The sequence below is a fragment of the Carassius carassius genome, chromosome 30 (genome assembly GCF_963082965.1).
Source record: "Carassius carassius chromosome 30, fCarCar2.1, whole genome shotgun sequence".
NCBI lineage: Eukaryota > Metazoa > Chordata > Actinopteri > Cypriniformes > Cyprinidae > Carassius > Carassius carassius.
Genome location: NC_081784.1, coordinates 21,502,664 through 21,522,282, shown reverse-complemented (window position 1 = coordinate 21,522,282; position 19,619 = coordinate 21,502,664). Strand labels below are relative to the sequence as shown.

Genomic DNA, 19,619 nt, shown 5'->3' with positions numbered 1-19,619 from the left:
CTTGTGTCTTTTTCCATCTTATTCATGAACATTCTTTTAGAGAGCTGTGGTGTAAAAAGACAATCTGTTTTTTGTTGTTGCAACTTTTCTGCAAAGTTTCATATTTAGTATCATTTATGCAGTCAGAATGGATTGACTCAAATCAGAACTCATGATTTTGTAAAACTGAGCTTTTAACCGTGTGCATGGCCTCAAAATTAACATACCGCAGTCGTGCCTTGCTGAAAACAGTTGCATCACTGAGTGGAGCTGCAACTCTTTTCCTTGTAATGTAGAGGAAATGTGCCAAGTTTGCACTAAAAGGGAACATGGGGTCTTGAGTATGTTGTTTCCTTCTGAATGCACTTATCCAAAAGGGAACTGTCAGCTAGTACAATGTTCAGCCCGCCCTACCTTCTGTGTGCACAGAATGAATTCAGCAGCTCTCCATGTTTAACTGCTCTCGCTCTTGCATAGACAGAGCGTTAGACACCTTAGGGCCAACTCTCCCATTGTGTTGCGTCTTGGTGAATGGATTTTGAGGGGAAGTTGGGCAACACTGCAGGCATTCTGGTCTCATGATAAGAGTTACCCACAGATCAACTCTTGCAGTGCTCTTCCTGTTGCTAAGCTAATGCGGTCTCGGACCACATCTGGTAAACCAGAGGAATGTCTTTGTGCCCTGGAAGGGGTTTTAAAGATGGTCTCTCAATCCTTTTCATCCTCCTCCTAAAGGACAGTATGGTTGGTTTAGTTTTTTCAGTTACATGAAAGTTGGAGGGAAACCCATCAGAATTGCTGTTTTCATAAACTAGAGGACTTCCAGGTCTTAGAAAGAGAGGCTTTTATGATGACACCAGTCATAAACCTGGCGAAAAATTATGCATTGTAGTAGCAGATAAGAACTGTGGGTTAATGCATTTACTGTTGATGGATGGAGAGGAGCATTGTGGAGTTTTAAATGAGTGGCCACAGATGGCATGAGGAGTAAAAGTTGCTGGTCCAGTGGTGAGGAAACTCACCCAGGCCAAATCACAAAGTAATGAATGAATGAATTTGAACACGAATGGTTTTGGCCGGGTTACAAAATGAATCATTTTTTGTAATGTTTGTATTTTCAGCAGGTTTTGAATTGTCACTTTATTTGGATGAGACTGGCTTCCCTGAAATGTCTTTGTGTTTGTTGTTTTTATGCCACTGCATTAGCATTATATTTTCACTGTCAAAAGTACAGCTGATTTGCGTGGTGTAAAACGCAAAGTCTGTGTTGAATGCTGTCTGTGGAAAATTGAAAGAGAGATGGCTGATTGATTTGGTTGCTTCTTGCAACTGCAAAACTATTCTTTCAGGGAGTCAGGCTGAACTGTTAATAAATCTCATAAGGAAAATGGGATTTAACAGTCGAAACTCTGACTCTTGTGTTGTCTTCATCTGCATCCGATTATAGATTGTGCTCACATGAGATGAATCAGTCATGTAATTTTCATGAAACAATCTTAGAAAGACTGGAAGCCCATGAAAAAAGGGTGTCATTTATTTTTTATCTTTTTGTCAAGAGGGTTAATTAATATTTTAGGAGTGTGCGGTTGGCCGGAGTGTTGAAACTTTGTAAAATTAGCCAGCAGTGCAAGTAGTAAGTCCATCCCTAAGGAGAGGAGGAGGGCTGTCAGAACAGCAGGGGTAGTCTGCAGTTGGAGTAATAGAAGGACAGGCATTCAGAATTCCTCCACACTATATCTACAACTAATATTAACCTTTGCATCATCTTTTTTCTAGTTTGTATTAAGCTACAATGTTATTTTCCATTGTGTGTTTTTAGACAATTAGTTATTTTAAACTGCATTAATAGATTTCTCTTTCTGTATAAAGATTGCTTGGTTGGGTTAATTTTAATTTTACTTTCATTCTTTCTCCTTGAAAACAGCCGTTGGTGCTGACATAAGATTGTTTCATCGTAGTGGTTGACCAATATTTTTTATTAAATGGCTAATGCCTGTGGTCATTATGATGCTGAGATATGGAATAGTCTTTAATATTAAGTGTACGTATAGGATGCAATATACATGTACTTATTATATTTGCTCATAATTCACTATATATATATATATATATATATATATATATTATTCTGATTAACTGATACGTCTGGCAGTAGATTTTAAAACACAAGGGGCATTGATTTATCTGCCTGACCAATTTATTCTTGTCTCTTATTACTTGCTTTTGACATCTTTAAGGTTTCTCTGAATGGGTGTGGTCTATTTGTGCTGTAGTATCATAAGTCAAAGAGGAAAAGAGAAGTGAGATTTGGGATTGAGGCGGATGGGGTGGTGTGAGGGGGTGCTGGCCAAATTATCCCTTTCATGCAAATGCACTCTCTCCACGGTTAGTTCCCACTGAAGCGTGGGGGCTCTGCGTTGGCCACAGCTGCTTCCCGTTTCTACCCAATCACACAACAACCATCTGAACACGATGTCATGGCGAAAAGATGGTGAGCTTTTGGGTTGGGCTACCTCATGCACTTTTGACAGATGTGCTTTTCTTTAGTTTACTTCATCTCCCTTTGGTCATTGCGCACTTTTACAGAGTCTTTTAGTGCCAAAGTACAAATACTTAAACATTTTAGTTCACAAGAAACATGATGTTTTGTATTGTTAATTGTCAATACCTGAGAAGTGGTGATTTCTTTATTACAATAAATCCACAGTACTGTAAATGCTGTTTCAGCCCAACTAAAAACTACAAACCCTACTAATTTCAACTACAAACTAAATCAGCAAGACTTTTGAAGACTTTTTAGCCTAAAGTTCTCAAAATGCAATTATTGTAACAGAGGTAGGCATTCAATTTTATTCTCAAATTCTTGTTCAGCTGTCTCTAAGCAAGTTGTCTGAAAGATGACAAATCTTTGACTGATGTTCATTTAGCTCAGTACAAGTGAGCATTATAAGTGTGATGCTTTGACTTTAGAGTTTACGGAGGTTTATGAGTTAAGTCTGTACTAATTATTTTAGCATACGTTTATGATTATGTGACAATAGACACCATTTCATAATTTGTGATTTGTTAGATACTCACTCTGCATGAGCCTCTTCATATAAATTACCTTTACAAAAATTGACATGTTATCAGAGGTTGAATAAATGTAAAAATTTTGTTGTATAAAAATGTATAAATTTTTTTGCAAGCATATTTATTCTAGGATGTTGATGTTAATATGTAGTAAAATGCTTTCATAAAAATGCTTCAAACTGTATTTTTAAATACAATATAAAACAAGCAGGGAAAAAAAGCTATGAAATAAAGACAAAAAACAGGTACAATATGTACTGCCATATATTTGGTTCAATATACAAGGGGAGCATTTCAAAAGGGAGACTTGTTACATAAAATGGACATATCATGACATATTCATTGTAATAAATTATAAAATGATATGAACTTCTTTAAGCTGCTTAATATAAAAAATATATTTAAAACGGAGAGTGAAAAGTTGGAACACAGGGACGTAAGAGTTACGTAAGAAGTTTACATCTGTTGCAAATATTTTATAACCATATATCTATGCATTATTTTATTTATTTAGGGCAGCAAAAACTTCACTTTTATGTGGAATGATATAAAATGTTGCACTTTCAAACACCTAATTTCTTTTTTCAGTTACAGTTCTCTCTTTTTTAAAAGTCTTACTGGTTTACATACAAGTCACACCATTGTAGAAAAATAGACAAGACAGTGAAATATATAGGCAACTGTATGTACAAAAAAATCAATGTTACACAAAACTCCAGTGTTTGGACAGTGTCTAAAAAAAATACTGAAATGTTAAACGTGTTGTGTGTGTGTGTAGTCAAGTGTATGTGGAACGTCTCTGTGTGTTAACTCAGAAGCGGTGCTCTCCACGCGTGATGTGCGATGAGAACTCGTAGCGGTCCTGACTGCGGTAACCACACAGGTTGCACTCAAAGGGGTCTCGGAAGCCATGGCATCCCATGTGGATGGTATACATGACGTGGTCTAGGAACAAAACTCTGCAGTGGACGCAGCGGTACGCCCTCAACTCTTCTCCTTCTCCGCTCAGCACTTTAAACCCCTCTGATGATGCCATACTCAGCTCAATCCCTGCTGCCCGCAAGGCCTCAAAATTATTTTTCTGCTCTTCCTTCACTACTGGCAGACCTCCATTTCGCATTCCTGGGGCCATGTGATTGGTCAGGTAGATGAGACCACCTGCAGCCGCTGCCCCGGCCGCCCTTTCCTCGTTGTTGCTCTCGTTGTCAGTGGAGTCCTGGCCGCTGGGGCTGGGCGAGCAATCCTTCTCCACGGAGGCTGATTTGGACTTGGACAGCAGAAGGAGATGCTCTGCAGCGCTGTCTTTAGCAGATACACCATTGCCTTCAGCTGATTGTGACTTGTGGAGGTTGTAAATAGGGCTGACCACCATGTCGGAGGAGCCAGGGGAGGTTTGAACCAGAGGCCGCAAGGACTCTGCTCCCAGATAGCTAATCGCACTGTTGATGGCCTGATCAATCACATGAGGCTGCATGAGCTCACCTGAGCCGGCTTCGAATGACAGCTCCGACAAACGATTCTCTCCTGTGGAAAAGCCAAAAGAGCAAAAGTTTTAACTCATCTGAGTTCTGTGAATTGTTAAATGAGAATTGATGCATCATTGAACTTTACTGGACCATTACTGCACAAATCCTGACAAATTTTTATTGTCTTTATAATATTATTAACTATTATTACTGTGGAAATGAAAAGACACTTAGGGGAAACCCTTTCAAAATAGACAGTTCATTGAGAACATTAATGGATTTAGTTGCATTAAACTCAAAAAAGACTGTCAGAGGTTCATCCAGGAACCCCATCCCAGCAAATATGGAACATTCTCAGAACTTTGGCCAACATTCTGAAAAGTTTCTCTCAAAGTTATGAACAAACATTCTCCCTGCAACGTTAATAGAATGTTTGTTCAAAGTTTTCTGGTCTTTAAAAATGTTCTAAAAAAAACAACAACAACATTATTTATACTTTGTTCATGGTTCAATTTTTTTTTCTGAAACAATGTTTGGTCTACTATTTTTTTTTTTAAATATCATTACTTTATTCTGAATGTTCAGAGAACATTCAAAAATAACAGTCCCATTATGTTTTCAAAATGATAAAATATAATGTTCCAATAACCGAGAAGAACTTTTTTAAATCGTGACATTTTGAATGGTCGGAGAACATTCAAAAAATATGTTTTTATAACTTAATGTTAACATTAGCAAAATGTTCCTAGAACATACTTTTTTGTTAGCTGGGATCATAATGGTTTATAAAGGTTTTGAGATACTGGAAAAAGATATTTAGAGGTACTATCTTAATAATATATAGATTCCAGAAGGAGGTTGTGAAGCAATAGGTTTTTATGCAATAGAAGCAGCATTTTGGGTTCCCCTAAAAACCTCCAAGTGAACAGTTCTAAGTGTAAAGAACATTTTAATAATCTAAAGAACCATTTTCCACTAAATGAACCTTTTGTGTAATGGAAAGGTTCTATGGGTGTTAAAGGTTCTTCATGGAACCCTAGATGCCAATAGTTCCATTAAGGCACCTTCAGCAGGTGCCAACAGATCCTCCAGATGCGTCTTCCACTGTGGCAGTCTGAGAAATCTCAAATGGGGTCTCCTTTTAATCTTTATATTTTTACAATAATCTTCAGTAAAATACCAACATGAAAAGAAGAGAAATGGGCTTAGTAACACATCACATTACTCTAATAGCACTTCATGAGCTATTTTTTATAAAAGATGCAAATGCAAATATATAATAATTTATAAACCAATAAGCAACAGTGATGTTGCATGCCATTATAGTGTTTCTTTTCCAGATTTTTTAAAATCAACTCATCAAAAAGAAAGCAAAGAGGGAGCTGCCTGTTAATTTTTCTGCAGTGTCTTAATTCTTTCAGTCAGATACATCAATGCATTTTGACAATGATATCTGGATGATCTAGGATATACACTGTACAATGAAAGCAAACTTCAACTCTTACCCACAAACCTCTGTGGCATAGAGCTCTTACGCTTAGCTACATTGTTAGCTATCCTGTCTAGCACCAAGGCTCTTTCAGTTGCAGGCATGTCCTCCCTCTGCTCATTCTGGCTGTTCTCTTCCTTCACTATGGAAAGCAAGACAAAGAAACCACGCATAAGATTCAAATGTCCTTATCTAACCTGAGCTCATCCTCTGACATGTGCTGCTAACTATAATAGATGATGATGTTCCTTCAATCATGCAACTGATGTGGCATACATGGTTTTCTAGCCCTTACTCTAAGCTATTTAATTTGTTTTGTTTTTTTCTTAAGATGCTTTTTAAGCTTTGGGACTTTACAGGCATATTGATGTGCGCCATTTTACACATTCAATTATGGCTCTAATTCTGAATATTTGGGACATTTTTTGGCATTGCCACCATTAAGTACTACCTGGACGTCAACGGTACAATTTATTATACTTTATTTTTACTTTTCATTGTAGTGAAAATAAACCACATTTAAGCTATGTTAATGGGTCATATATTAGCAGCGTTTCCATTTATTAAAGAATAGAAATCACTCACCTGTATAAATGCTGTTCTGAAGGCCCATGCACTGCAGGTAGTTATGACATCTCTCCTTATGTTCCTCCAGCGAGCTCCGTTGCTTGTAACTGCGCCCGCAGTATGCACACTTATGGGGTTTTCCAACTGTAAATTCAAAATAAAAAAATTCCACTACAATACAGTCTCATACAATCAGTGCAGGTTTGAGCTAATGAAGAAATGAAGGCCTGTTTGAATGATAACGGTGACAGAGGCATTTACCCGAGTGCGTGCGCAAGTGTCCGGTAAGGGCGTCTCTGCGGCGGCAAGCATAGTTGCACAGGTGACATTTGAAAGGTTTCTCGCCAGAGTGCAGTTTGATGTGTCGGAGCAGGTTACCCTTCTGAGTGAAGGAAGCACCACACTGGTTGCACTGGAACGGCCTTTCCCCTAGGAGAAGAAAAAAGTAAAAATACTAAATGCTGCAAGGCATGCATAATGATAAAGGAGCTAGATTTTTCAGCATGTTCTCCTTTCTAGTGGTCCCAAAACATATTTGGACACTTAATCCACCTTAAAAATGGTTGAGTTTTATTGCAATTTGAAACAATACATTAAACCAGAATATTTTTTTAGGTTGTAAATAATAAAACAGTAGATGTACTGTTCAAGTATTTGGACACTTTCTTGCAATCAAATGTTAGTAGAATACAGTTAGTATTCTACAGTAATTTCTATTCTACAGTCTATTTTACAGTAAGTGCAACAATATAGGACACCTGAAACAGTCCCACTTTATATTAAGTGGCCTTAAATACTAAGTGCTTACATCAAAAATAAGTACAATGTACTTATTGTGTTCATATTTTATTGTAACACAGTTTTGCTGCTACTGAGGTGGGATACGTAAGGGACGGGTTTGGTGGTATGGGTAGGGTTAAGGGTGGGTTAAGGTGTAAGGAATTATAAATGTAATTACAGAAATTAATTACAGATGTAATTACATGCAGATATTTTTTAAATACAAGTACAATGTAAACATTGTTATGTAAAGTACATTGTTAAAACATGTATGTACACAATAAGTGCATTGTACCAAATTATTAATTTAAAAGTATTAGTTAAGGCCACTTAATATAAAGTGAAATATACACTATTGTCTTAATTACAGCTGTTTATAGCTGAATTTACCTTGTTTCATAAATAATGAGTTTTGCAACGCAGACTCTTATACTGAAATGAATTGATATTGTCTTCTGCAGACCTGCTTTATTGCTGAAATTGAATGATTCATAAAATAAACGGTTTCCTTTTATATTGCTGTAAAGCTGCTTTGACACAATCTGTTTAGTATAAAGCCTTATGTCACTTGACTTGAAATCTTACTTATAATGGACTTCATCCAAAGCTGCTTTGGAGCCTATTGGTTCAAAAATAATTGCAAAAATGAGTGGCTTAAAAGTGCAAATACCTTTTGTGCCTTCTGTATACCCTTGTGAGATAAAGTTACTTGCGTTCACAAAGAAGTGACTCGTTGTGATGTAACATGTATAGCAGTTATATACACACACCTGTAGTTCTATCTAACTGTAATTCGTCTGAACATAGAATGCCAGCGACAAATGGTCATGTAAATGGCGAGCGTCTGAGACACTGCATCGGCTCTCTGGAAGCAAAGCGTCCGCCGCTGTAGCGCTATTACGCTGTGGATGCGGGGTCACTGTCCTACACGGCTCCACCGTGCTGCAACATCTTCAACAACGCTGCGCCGCGTGCCAAAGCTCAATCAAAGCACGCGAGCGCCGCTCTCCGCTCTGCGCGCGCTGCCTGGCTCCTCGAACAAGAGGCTTTCAGACGCTGCCTGCCAGTTTCGTAATGCACCACTGCCTGGGTCAATTTGATCTGAAAATCTCATTTTTTCCTCTTCTTCGGCTCTAAAATAAGAGCGGCCCATCACAATGCAAATGCAGAGCTCATTTAAATAAAGTGAAGGAAACACTTTGTGTTTTGAGAGCCAGTCTTCCTGATCAGCGCCCCTGGAATAAACCAATATCCAGCTGCTCCGACTGTTGTGGCATTCTCAGAGAACGCTATTAATACGGCGCTCTCTTCAAAAGCCCTATAAAATAAGAGTCACCAGTGAAGCAGCAAGAAGACGGAAAAGAAACGCATTAAAAAGGCATTTGAGGAGCACGGCACCTCCTGCGAATATTTAGATTTAAACAGGAAACACTTCATTGTATCTTTTATTTTACGTTCTTTTCTGAATTGACATTAGCCCACTGTTCCTTTCTTCCATTTTGAGTTTCATTACTACTTTGTCAAGTGAGGAAGTTAAGTGCCTTTTTTTGAAAAAAATTCTCACCCACTGGTTTGGCTCATCACAGTGGAATAATTTGAGAAAGGGAGAAAATAACTAATACTGAAATAAATGTCATAAGAGAGAGACTTACTTAGTTTGGTTGGTGTTGCATTTGGACTGTTATAAAGCAATCTAAACACATTTTTCAAACCTCTTTTTTTAATGCAAAAAAACATATATGAACATCTCATCATAATTATATCAACAATAGGTTAGAAGTAAGCTTTAAAAAGGATAATTCACCCAAATTGGAAAATTCTGTCACTCACCCTTACTGTATGTCATTCCAAACCTGTATGACTTTCTTTCGTCTGTGGAACATAAAAGAAGATATTTTGAGAGATGTCTCAAGGTGTTTAGTCTATACAGTGGAAGTCAGTGGTAACCAAAACGGTGTGTTTCTTTAAAATATCTTCTTTTGTGTACCGCAAAGAAAATAAAAGTCATACAGGTTTGGAACGACATACGCAAATAATGGCCGAATTTACATTTCGGATGCAACAAACTACGGATATTATCCAAAAATAGTGTCCTAATGTTCTAAAAACAAATCGCATTGGTCATTTACATCAATTTACAGAATCCGTTCAAGTCAAGCCATGCACATTTACTGTAGTTTGCTCTACTCTAGCCTCTGCTAAAGAAAAGGATGGTTACATTTAAAACACATCCAGCGTCTGTCTCTGTCCTGCTCTCTGTGTGTCTCTCTCAACCTACCCAGCCCTGCGCCCTGTGATCTGTGATCTGTGAGTGATAGTATAAGGAGGGAAGAGTAGATGGCAGTTGTGCTTACCAGTGTGACTTCGCTTGTGCACCATTAACACATTGGGCCCAATGCAAACCATCCCACAGATATCGCACTTCAGCTTCCCGTTGGGGAGGCGGATGCCCCCGGCCGTGGGGTAGGCGGCCGGCTTGCTGTCAGGGCCTGCGTGGGAGCCGTTCACTTTGGCCCCTGAGCAATCGAGCAAACGCAAGTCCTCGGCTGCACATTCCTCCTCCTCTCCATTCATCTCACAGGCCAGCCCGTTTTCCTCGTCACTCCGAGCCTCAACTTTTATATTACAGGCTGGAAAAGAGGGTAGTGGGCCTGTTAAGTACAGTGGCAGGCTGGGTGGTTATTTTCTCTGACTAACTAACAGAGTCATCTTTTGCCATGAAATCGTATTGTTCTACAGCAAAAAGTGCACATGCAAAGCAACTATTTTCTTTCTTTCAGCCTTTTATTATCAGCTTTTGTGTGTGTGTGTGTGTGTGTGTGTGTGTGTGTGTGTGTGTGTGTGTATGTGCAAATCAACACCTTTTATTACATGTTTGAAACATTCACTTGGCATTAGAGAACATTAACAGCATTTGTTGAGCACCAGTGTAGATATTACCAGTGTTGGTAGGTAGCTAACTGCATGTAGTAGCTAGTTACTAATCTAATAACATTTTCAGATGCTACAGAAAAAAAGCACACATATTCTTGCAGCTGACATCAATCTAAAATGCTATTCTTATGAAGAACAGTAAAGTCAGGTTCATTTGACTGAATCATTTTGTTCTGATGATTGATGTACACGTTCATTCATTCATATACAGTAGTGTTAAAACATGTTTATCAGTAGTTTGTAATAAAAAAAAAAACTTCACTGTAGTTCTTCAGATTATGAGTAGCTAGTAACTTTAGCTATTTAGCTAACTTTTAGCTACTTTAGCTATGTAGCTGTTTCAATTTAGCTTCCCCAACACTAGATAGTCCTACCATGTGTTATGGATAAATAAACTGACAATTATGTGTTATAAAGATAAGACATTTACATAAGACATGTGATTACATAATGGCTCCCAACTCCCTTTAAGGAAAAGAGAAAAAAATTATATTTGAGATACACTTAAATAATCCAATGTTCTTCTATCAGACCGCCTGCTCTCAAACCATCTTACCATCTCATTCACCATCACACTTCTCTGAAACAAATGACTGATAAACAGGAAACAGAGACACAGGAAGCTCTGTGAAACTGAGGACTCTCAGCGGTGTAAACCAGACCAACAAACCGTGGTAGACACACACACATAGACTAACATACGAGCCTACAGAAGCATGCAAAAAGGAGCACACAATCAAATAAACTGTTAAATTGTCAGATTATTCCCTGTAATGTCCAAATATATAAGCTAGAGCATTGTTCAAATGCCCGTTTAGTCTAATGAAGTAAACATTTTGAGTCTTTTCAGGCAGTTAGAGCTCAGGGTAAAGGTCCTGTGGTTAACATGCTGTGGTACCAGGCTGATTTCCCCATGCTTCAGACTCTGTTTGTACAGCCTCAAGAGGAACAAGCAGAAATAATGAAATATGGGAATCCAAGGGAAAAGGGGAAGCTTCAGCGCCCGAGTCGGCCCAACCGAAAAAAAGGACAAGAGTTATGGAGAAGTGACAGAAAGGGAAGCACAGACAGGGAATTGTTAAGCACAACAAGTGAAACAGTTTTTCTTTTTCTTTTTCTGCATTCAGACTACATGGATCAGCAACTGAAGCATGTGATTGAGCTGGAGAGTACCGACAGACAAAACTGCGTTCAGTGTTCAGGTTACTCTCTGACAGTGAGCAGCCAGACTCTTACTGTGTTTCCAAAATAGATATATAATTGTCTTGTGTTTTACAGCAAGTGATCCAGTTTCCAGTATAATCGACTCCAATGACTAAGAAAAAGACTGAACGCTAATCAAATAACTAACTAGAAAAGATCAAAGCTAGTTGACTAAAAACTATTCTTTAATTTCAGATAGGGTTTTGACTGAACATAATCACATAATAAAATCAAGCCAGCGATTTTCATCTTTAATGCATGTTCCTGGTCTTTATGTGCACTATTCATTGGTGGACATTGTTCTGCATAACAAAAAAATCTTTGCCTTTTATCAAAATATAATAACCCTGTGACAGCCTTCCTTTTTCACTACGTCATAAATCCGTCATACACTCTCAGACAAAAACAACTGGGGCAGTTTATTTAGCCCTAAAGGAAATTATTACCTTAATGTACATTATATTACTTAAAGTGCACCTAAATTATACACATACATACCTTTTTTGAAAGGGAACTGGCCAGGTAACAGTTTTTGTTACGTACTTTTTAATCCCTCCCCTCCAGTATCCTGGTTATATTAGTATTTTCACAATCCAATCAAATAGACCGTCCTACATTTTATTTCTTGCTTAATATTCTGTTTAACTTTAATAAAGCCTGTCTGATTTAGTAAAACAGGTTGTAAACAGCATTTCATGTTGACTTTAAAGAAGGTTTATATGGATTTCAGTGTCAATGTGTGAATGAATTATAGCAGTTAATAACATAAAGTCAATACAGGAATGCAATCTCCTATTAACACCCATAAAAGGATGTATCTCTTCCTCTCACTCACACACACACACACACACACACACAGAGAGAGAGAGAGAGAGATCCAATGACAGCCTTTCTGCTTATATGATATGATGATTTAACCATTGTGATGTGACCTGCGTTTGGCAGAGGGAACTAGGCTTGTTGTCATGATACGGTCTCTCATGGATCTTTTGGGGAAGTTGTGACTAAACTGGGGATGGGAAGAGGAGCTTTTACTTTGTATAACGTTTGTCACACATCCTAATTTACCCATTTTGGGAAGCAAGTGTCAAAAGCCACAGACAAGGACAAACAAAAGAGCTCTACATAGAATAGAACAGGCAAACCTCACAAACATCAATGACTAATTTTAAATGGGATTAAATTAGATTTTTTCTTTTCAGAGCAATTCTCTGGAAGTGCAGTGGTTCAGTGTCTTGAGGATCATGTTAGTCATAAGTCAGTCTTCCTTTGGCTGTTTGAACCTATGACTCTCTGTTACATCAATTACAACGTTATCACCACTTTAGCAAGGGATTTATTCATGGCGAGGGCACTATAAACGAATAGAATGCTTTGCTAGTACAATTAATTTTCGTACATGCTCCAGTCTAGGTGCTGAAAATGACTATGAATAGCTTATGCGGTGTAGGAGAGCTACATGCACATTAACCACGGCTCCACAGCGAGTGGGTGAGAGTATATGTTTGAGCATGCATGTGTATGCATTTGTGTGTCGTATGTGATAAAAAGAACCCTGCTTTCGCTCACATTTTTAGGAACTTGCTAGTGAAATGTTTGCATCTGATATAGCAACAGGTTTAAGGGCAGGCTGTCACCCTCATACATTTAAAAAGAGGAATTACATGATAAAATCGGCCCTGCACCATGAAAACATTTCTGCACTTCACTGGACAGCATATTTTTCCATTCAATGCTAATGCTCAATGCTTTAAGTCAACATGAAATTAAAATGGACTGTTTATTGCTAATGGTTGTTTTGAGTCTTGATATGAATGATTTAATGGAAATAAATAGTTTATATTCATAATCTTTCATTAAAATCAAAATCGAAAAAGCCTTTTTCTTTTCTACTGCCATTTAGCTAGCTTTTTTTTTTTTTTAGTTAATTTAATTGAGTATCTTGTTTCAATATGTCACATTACGGGAGTAAATTTGGTTGTGAACAGAAATACCCCTTACGATACTTAATTAACATTATTTTTGGACACTTCATTGCATGTTACAGGTATTCAAAATTAAATTCTAATATAAAAACATTATAGTTTAAATGTATATCAAAATCAGTTAGCTGAAGCTTAGAGTGTTTTTTTTTATATATGTTTTTATTTTATGTTACACATTACATGGATTTACTATAATAATAACAATAGGCTACATGCAACTAACCCTAAACTAATCAATCATCCTAACCCTAAACATATAGTACATGTAGTTAATTAATATTACTTAAATGTATAATTACACTGTGACAAGGCCACCATAAAATAAAGCACCAACCCTTTTTTGACCCACCTAAGTATGACTTAAGTACATTAGCTCTATGGTCTTTGAAATTTGGTTAACGTGTCCTGCTGAATGCACTGAGAAGTATATACTGTATGGCAAAATAAAATACACTTAAATGTGATTTCTATTGAGACTTGTATGTCATAATTAATTATATACTTACAGACTTACATTTGTAATGATGAAGTTGCAATTTAGAACATTTTAAATATATATTATCTTGAAATGTATTACACTACACTTTAAAGCACGGCAAAATATTATTAAAACTAAAATATTTAAAATGTACTTTAAAGTATAACTTTTGTTGACATTGTGTGCAAGTGTACATAGTTATAGAAGTGTATTTTTTGTACTCTTAAGTGGCCTTTTATTTAATTAAAAATGTATTATCTGAAAGAACAGTTTTTAAAAATATATACATTTAAGATTTGAAGGATTAAAATTAACTGTTTGGCTCTATATGCTTCTCACAGATATTACATTTCAATCCTCAAATGTTTTCATAAGTGTAGAGGAGTCTTTCATAACAGGAAAGCAAAGAGACAGCGCTCTTTAAGAACCATCTCTATATGTTTTGATTTCCTGATGTTCTACGCTCGTTGCTATGCGTCTGATGGAACCGTGTACTGCACAGTCTGCACAGATACTGCCTTGATACACTTAATCAGAGAAGCAATGATGCACTGTGAAGATACTGTCTTCACATCCTCTTGCACACTGGCTGATTATATCTTCAGGGACAACATGCAGACAGACAGATGCACGCACACGCAAACCTTTGCAAAGGGGTTCAGAGCATATGAATTTTAGTTCCTTGTTTCTCTCGAACAATCCTCCGAAAAAAAATTCTATGTCTAAATCCTAATGAAATTATTATTATTTCTATACATCCCAAATACACTCACATCTCAATCGGAAAAAAAATTGAATCAGTGTAAGCATCTCTTAAGTTGTGAATAAGTGGGCAAAAAAAAGGGGGTGGTGTTGAGATAAATATTGTTTTAATACTCTTATTAGTGTTCTTAATGTCAATCCTGACTGTTCAAACAGCTGACTAACAAGGGGTCTCTTTTCACCAGTCAAGTAATGAGAACACTGCTGCCTTTGTCAGCATCTATGGTCTCTTATTACTTTATCGATATGACTTTGCTCTTATATACATAACACATGAGTGATATATGAAAGTGCTATTTTGCTTAGAGTGAAGCATGTCTTTTGGACTTGCATTTGAATGTGGGTGTGTGTGGAAGTTTGTGAATATCGTGGCAGTTGAAGTGAAAGCATGGCATAAGTGCAGGTGCAGAGTTGTGTGTGTTATGCGTGTAAGAGAGCGTACGCTCGCATTTGTTGCGATACTGCGCCTATCTGCTTTTGCTCCTGAACATTTTATCTCCCTGAGTGAGTGCTGAAACTGAGTTTTGGTAAGTTCTTCTTAGGAAACTCTTGCACATCCTATTTCAGTTTCCTCTCACATCTTTTTTTTGTTTGTTCATTAATCTTTCTTTCTCTCTCTCTTAGTCTGTTTTTTTTTACTTTCAGTAGCTTAAAAGTGAGCGGGTCACACATTAAGTCCAAGTTAATCTGGAACTTCTGGAGGGGAAAATTCCAAACTAAAATACATCAAGATATTAAACAGGCCATCTGTTAACTCCTGGTTAGCCAAATTTATTCCCACCCATTTTCGCCTTCAGTTAACCCACTTTCTATTTACACTGATAATGGTATATTTATTAATATAATGACTAACTTAAACATTCTGTTACTAACTATCGATCAAACATGACACAATATCACTCAAAAGCTTGAGGTCACTAAAAAGTTTATTTTTAAGAAATTAATACTTTTATCCAGCAAGGATGTGTTAAAGTAATCAAAAGTGACAATAAAGGCATTTACAATGTTACTAAAGGGGCCTATTTCAAATAAATGCTGTCCTTTTGAACTTCCTATTCATCCAAAATTCTAAAAAGTCATGGTTTCCACACAAATATTAAGCAGCACAATTGCTTTCAACATTGAAAATAATAAGAAATATTTCTTGAGCAGCACATCAGCATATTAGAATGATTTCTGAAGGATTATGTGACACTGAAGAAAATTCAGAGATAAATGACATTTTAAAATATATCAAAATAGAAAAGGGTAACCCGAATTATAATTATATTTTACTTTAATACCTATTTTACTTGATCAAATAAATGAAACCATAATTAGACTTTCAAAAACATTAAAACTTTCTTAGTGACCCCACACTTTTGAATGTTAGTGTACCTTTTACACAACACTGATTGTGTCAAAGCAGCTTTACAGTGTCAAACAGGAAAACAGTTTGTCAATAATACAAGAGGACAATAACTAAAAGTCATTTTTCCAGCTAAAGTTAGTTAATTGACGATTCTTCGAACAGTTTTGCAAGAAATTTTTAATTTTAATCCTTTAGACATTTTATCCAAATTGGACTTATAAATGATGAAGAAAAAAAATAATAATAGAGAATTTCAAGAGTAAACCACAGAAGTAGTAAAGGAAGAGAAGTGTTAAAAAAAAAAAAGCAGAGAGAAATATTTCCTAATAAGTGGGTTAAAGAGGCACAACTGAGCATGTTATGTGTAGGCTCAGACTGTGAGTAAACACTGTTTCAGTGCATTAAATTAGCAGTCTGCTGTTTAATTGTCCCACAGTTTCAGGAAACAGTAGGTATGAACTATCAGTCTTACAGGAGGAAAATAATTCATTTGTTATTCTTAAACTTCTTACATCGGGTTCCTTTTTGATTAGATTTTTTTGTCTTTCTATACATGCCAATAGAAAAAAAGAGAAATCATCTCATTCCAAAAACTGAAGATGCGCACCATGAGCTAAATTGAACGCTTTGGACCCTGCGATTGTGATTGAACAATCCAGTGCACTTGATCTGTGATCTTGACAACAGGCACTCATTTCATACATAGTTTTACATTTTAAAGCGTTCTGTATTAGGCTGACTTTAAAAGTGGGCTACAGTGGTAACTATATCAGACTGAGTATTGCGTTAATCTGTAAATGAGGTAGTTTTGTGGTTGTGTCCCAGCTTAGGCTGTGCTGACTCACCTAGTGGTTTGTCCGTGCGGTTGTTGTGTTGGAGGCCAGTGCTTGCTGACAAGTCTTCAGGAACAGGCATTGCCTCATCTTGGTCCTCTCCCACCTCGTTAGCATTCGGGCTGTCCCCTCCTGAACAGAGAGTAGAGAAGTCACAAAGATATAGATGCTGGTCCATCCATTTAACATAGTTTTAAATTGAAAATTGATGGATGTAATTTTTTTGTTTTATATGCTGAGGCAATGGCCATGTACACATTGTGACAATCACATTTTACAACCAAACTGACTCCCAAAAATTCAGGTAGTGATATCCAGGGGCGGACTTAACCAATAAGTGAGGTAAGCAGCTGCTTAGGGCCCCTCGGGAATCGGGGTGCACCATCTGATATTGGCAAAACATATTTGGTGCATAAATGCTCCCGTGTGTATTTGTGTTCTGGAGAGCGTCAAATGTTCACCTCTCAAAACGTGAAGTTTTCGTCAAGTGCTGAGTTTTGCAAGTATGCGAATCCTCTCATTATAACAACGTGTAGATACGATGTAAATAAGAGATTCATTGAGCAGTGCAGACAGCTTCATTGATTAATGGGACACCGTGAGACTGCGATGAACTGAAGTGAATGAGAGCTTTAGTGGGGGCATGAAGTGGGGGTGGGACTATCTGTGACAGGTGATGGGAATGTTCTGGAATGTTCTGGAGAACTGTTTGGAAACAGTCATTGTGTCTGACTTTATTCGGCTCTGATCTGTGTCTCACTTGAAGCAATGCATTTTGCTTAATTGAGCAAATCTTACTAAATTGGTAAATCCATCCAAAGTCGAACAAACCTGTTTTTTTATTTATTTTTTTTTTTTTTTACAAGTGTAAAATTTGCACACTTCCCTTCAAAGTAAAAGGGTTGTATTGTGGTTGCTCCAGGATGTATTGCATCCCTGTGTTGACAGTCAGGGCATTAAATATATAACTCTTGCTAAAGCAACAAGTTTGGAGCTCACTATAACAACTCTTGTGAAATTTTGTGACCTTATTTAGATATAAAAATTTTGTCAGAACACAAATGCTGACACTTTTCCTGCACGCCGACTGTGTTCCCTTTTTCCATTTAACTTTTTTCCAGGAAAGTGTTTGCATGAACCCCGGCTGATTCAAGACCTTGAGGTGTTGTGGCACAGAGCAATATTTCTTGCTTCATGTGCAAGAGTTCACAAGTTTAAATCTTGCTGAATATACAATTTAAAATTGAATCTGTTTGTCAGTAGATGTATATCAGTAATGGGGCCACATTTGGATAAACTTGATTTGGTACTTCACAGGAAAAGGGAGCTTTCTGATAAAAGATAGACATCGTTTGTGTCATTCCAAACCAGTGTGACTTTTTTCTTCTGCAGAACAAAAATTTTTTGAATAATGTTTTTGTTAATTTTTTGATGAAGTCATAGGCTTGGAATGACATGAGGGTGAGTAAATGATTTTCATTTTTGAATGAACTATCCTTAATATATAGCCCATCTTTGCTCGACTGTTTTGATCATCCAGACTTCACTGTGGCTTTGAACGTATGAGCGGCGGCTCTTACCTGTTATCTGGGACATTTCCTGTGCCTCCTCAGTCTCCATCCTGTGCAGGTATTCTAACAGGAGAGAAAGCAAGAGAGAAAGAGTATCATCAGTGATCGCTGCCTCGAAAAATAAGCCTGTATAAGAGAAGTGGTTGGTGATTAAAGAAGAATGGCCTTTCTTTGTGTATCTCCATCACCCTGGCAAGAACAGCCCTATTCCAGCCATACACACCACTGTCTTCCACATTACATTACAATGAACTACAGACATTTTCATTACCGCTCTGACAAACGGGGTGAACTAAGAGAATGGGTTTGGTGGACTACAAGGCCGGCGATGGAGTGGGGAGTCTCGAAAGGAACAGGCTTTCAGACCACATTTGTTATTTATTGTTAATTTCCTACCACATAATCATCCAAAAATGCAAACTGACTGCGGCAAAATTAAGCAGAAAATTAGATGGCCCGGGGTCATGGAGGATGCGGGTGTTTGGCATCGCCAGCTGATTGGCGCTCGTGTTCACTCTAATTTACTGAGCATGCATGGGTGAGCCCAGCAGACCAACTCTTACACACACACATAGGAACACACAGATGTATGAACACAGACGGAAATGTAGACAAGACAGTGTAATGAGTAAGGTGACAGAAAGAAGAAGACACAGAGGGTAATAAACAAAGCAGGTTTGTCAGAGACAAGAAATTATTAGATTAAGAAGTAAGGTGGAAATTAGTCCACCTTGTTTTGCAACAAGAAATGAAGATATTTTCTGTGAATGAGTGAGAGTGTTTCTGAAACACTGAAATGTCCGAAATTGAATGTTTATTTTAATATTCTAAGAACGTTAAACTGTCCAGTTTTCTTGTAGTGGTTATAATGTTAATGTAAGGTTACAAAAATGGTACTAACATTATTTCAACATTTCATTTGATTTATTTTTAATATTCTAAGAACGTTAAATTGTGCAATTTTCTTGACATAACTGAAATGTTAATTGAAGGTTACAAAAAAACATTTCTTAGAAAGTTCATCAAGCACAAATAACATTCTGAGGGCGTTCTGGGAATGTTGATCTCAGAACGTTATGACAAAGTATCTCAGATATTATGAAGGTTATAAGAAAGTTCCGCTAACATTACTTTAAGAATGTTTTGTCT

At 37.1% G+C, this 19,619-nt stretch overlaps 1 protein-coding gene across 9 annotated transcripts in view; it reads right to left on the bottom strand.

Moving 5' to 3' along the window:
- Window positions 1-3,299: 3,299 nt before the first annotated feature.
- Window positions 3,300-19,619, bottom strand: part of LOC132110887 (DNA-binding protein Ikaros-like) — a 23,077-nt gene continuing 6,757 nt past the window's right edge. The window contains exons 2-10 of one of the 9 annotated variants that reach the window (XM_059517945.1): window positions 18,480-18,533; window positions 16,912-17,031; window positions 9,708-9,983; window positions 9,184-9,225; window positions 6,835-7,002; window positions 6,592-6,717; window positions 6,023-6,148; window positions 5,582-5,683; window positions 3,300-4,575 (exon numbers count right to left, since the gene is read on the bottom strand). In XM_059517945.1, coding sequence (XP_059373928.1) covers window positions 3,863-4,575; window positions 5,582-5,683; window positions 6,023-6,148; window positions 6,592-6,717; window positions 6,835-7,002; window positions 9,184-9,225; window positions 9,708-9,983; window positions 16,912-17,031; window positions 18,480-18,533 — 1,727 coding nt within the window. In that variant the 3' untranslated portion in view covers window positions 3,300-3,862. The remainder of the gene's footprint in view (window positions 4,576-5,581; window positions 5,684-6,022; window positions 6,149-6,591; window positions 6,718-6,834; window positions 7,003-9,183; window positions 9,226-9,707; window positions 9,984-16,911; window positions 17,032-18,479; window positions 18,534-19,619) is intronic. The other 8 variants (XM_059517946.1, XM_059517951.1, XM_059517947.1 and 5 more) reach the window with 8 other exon arrangements.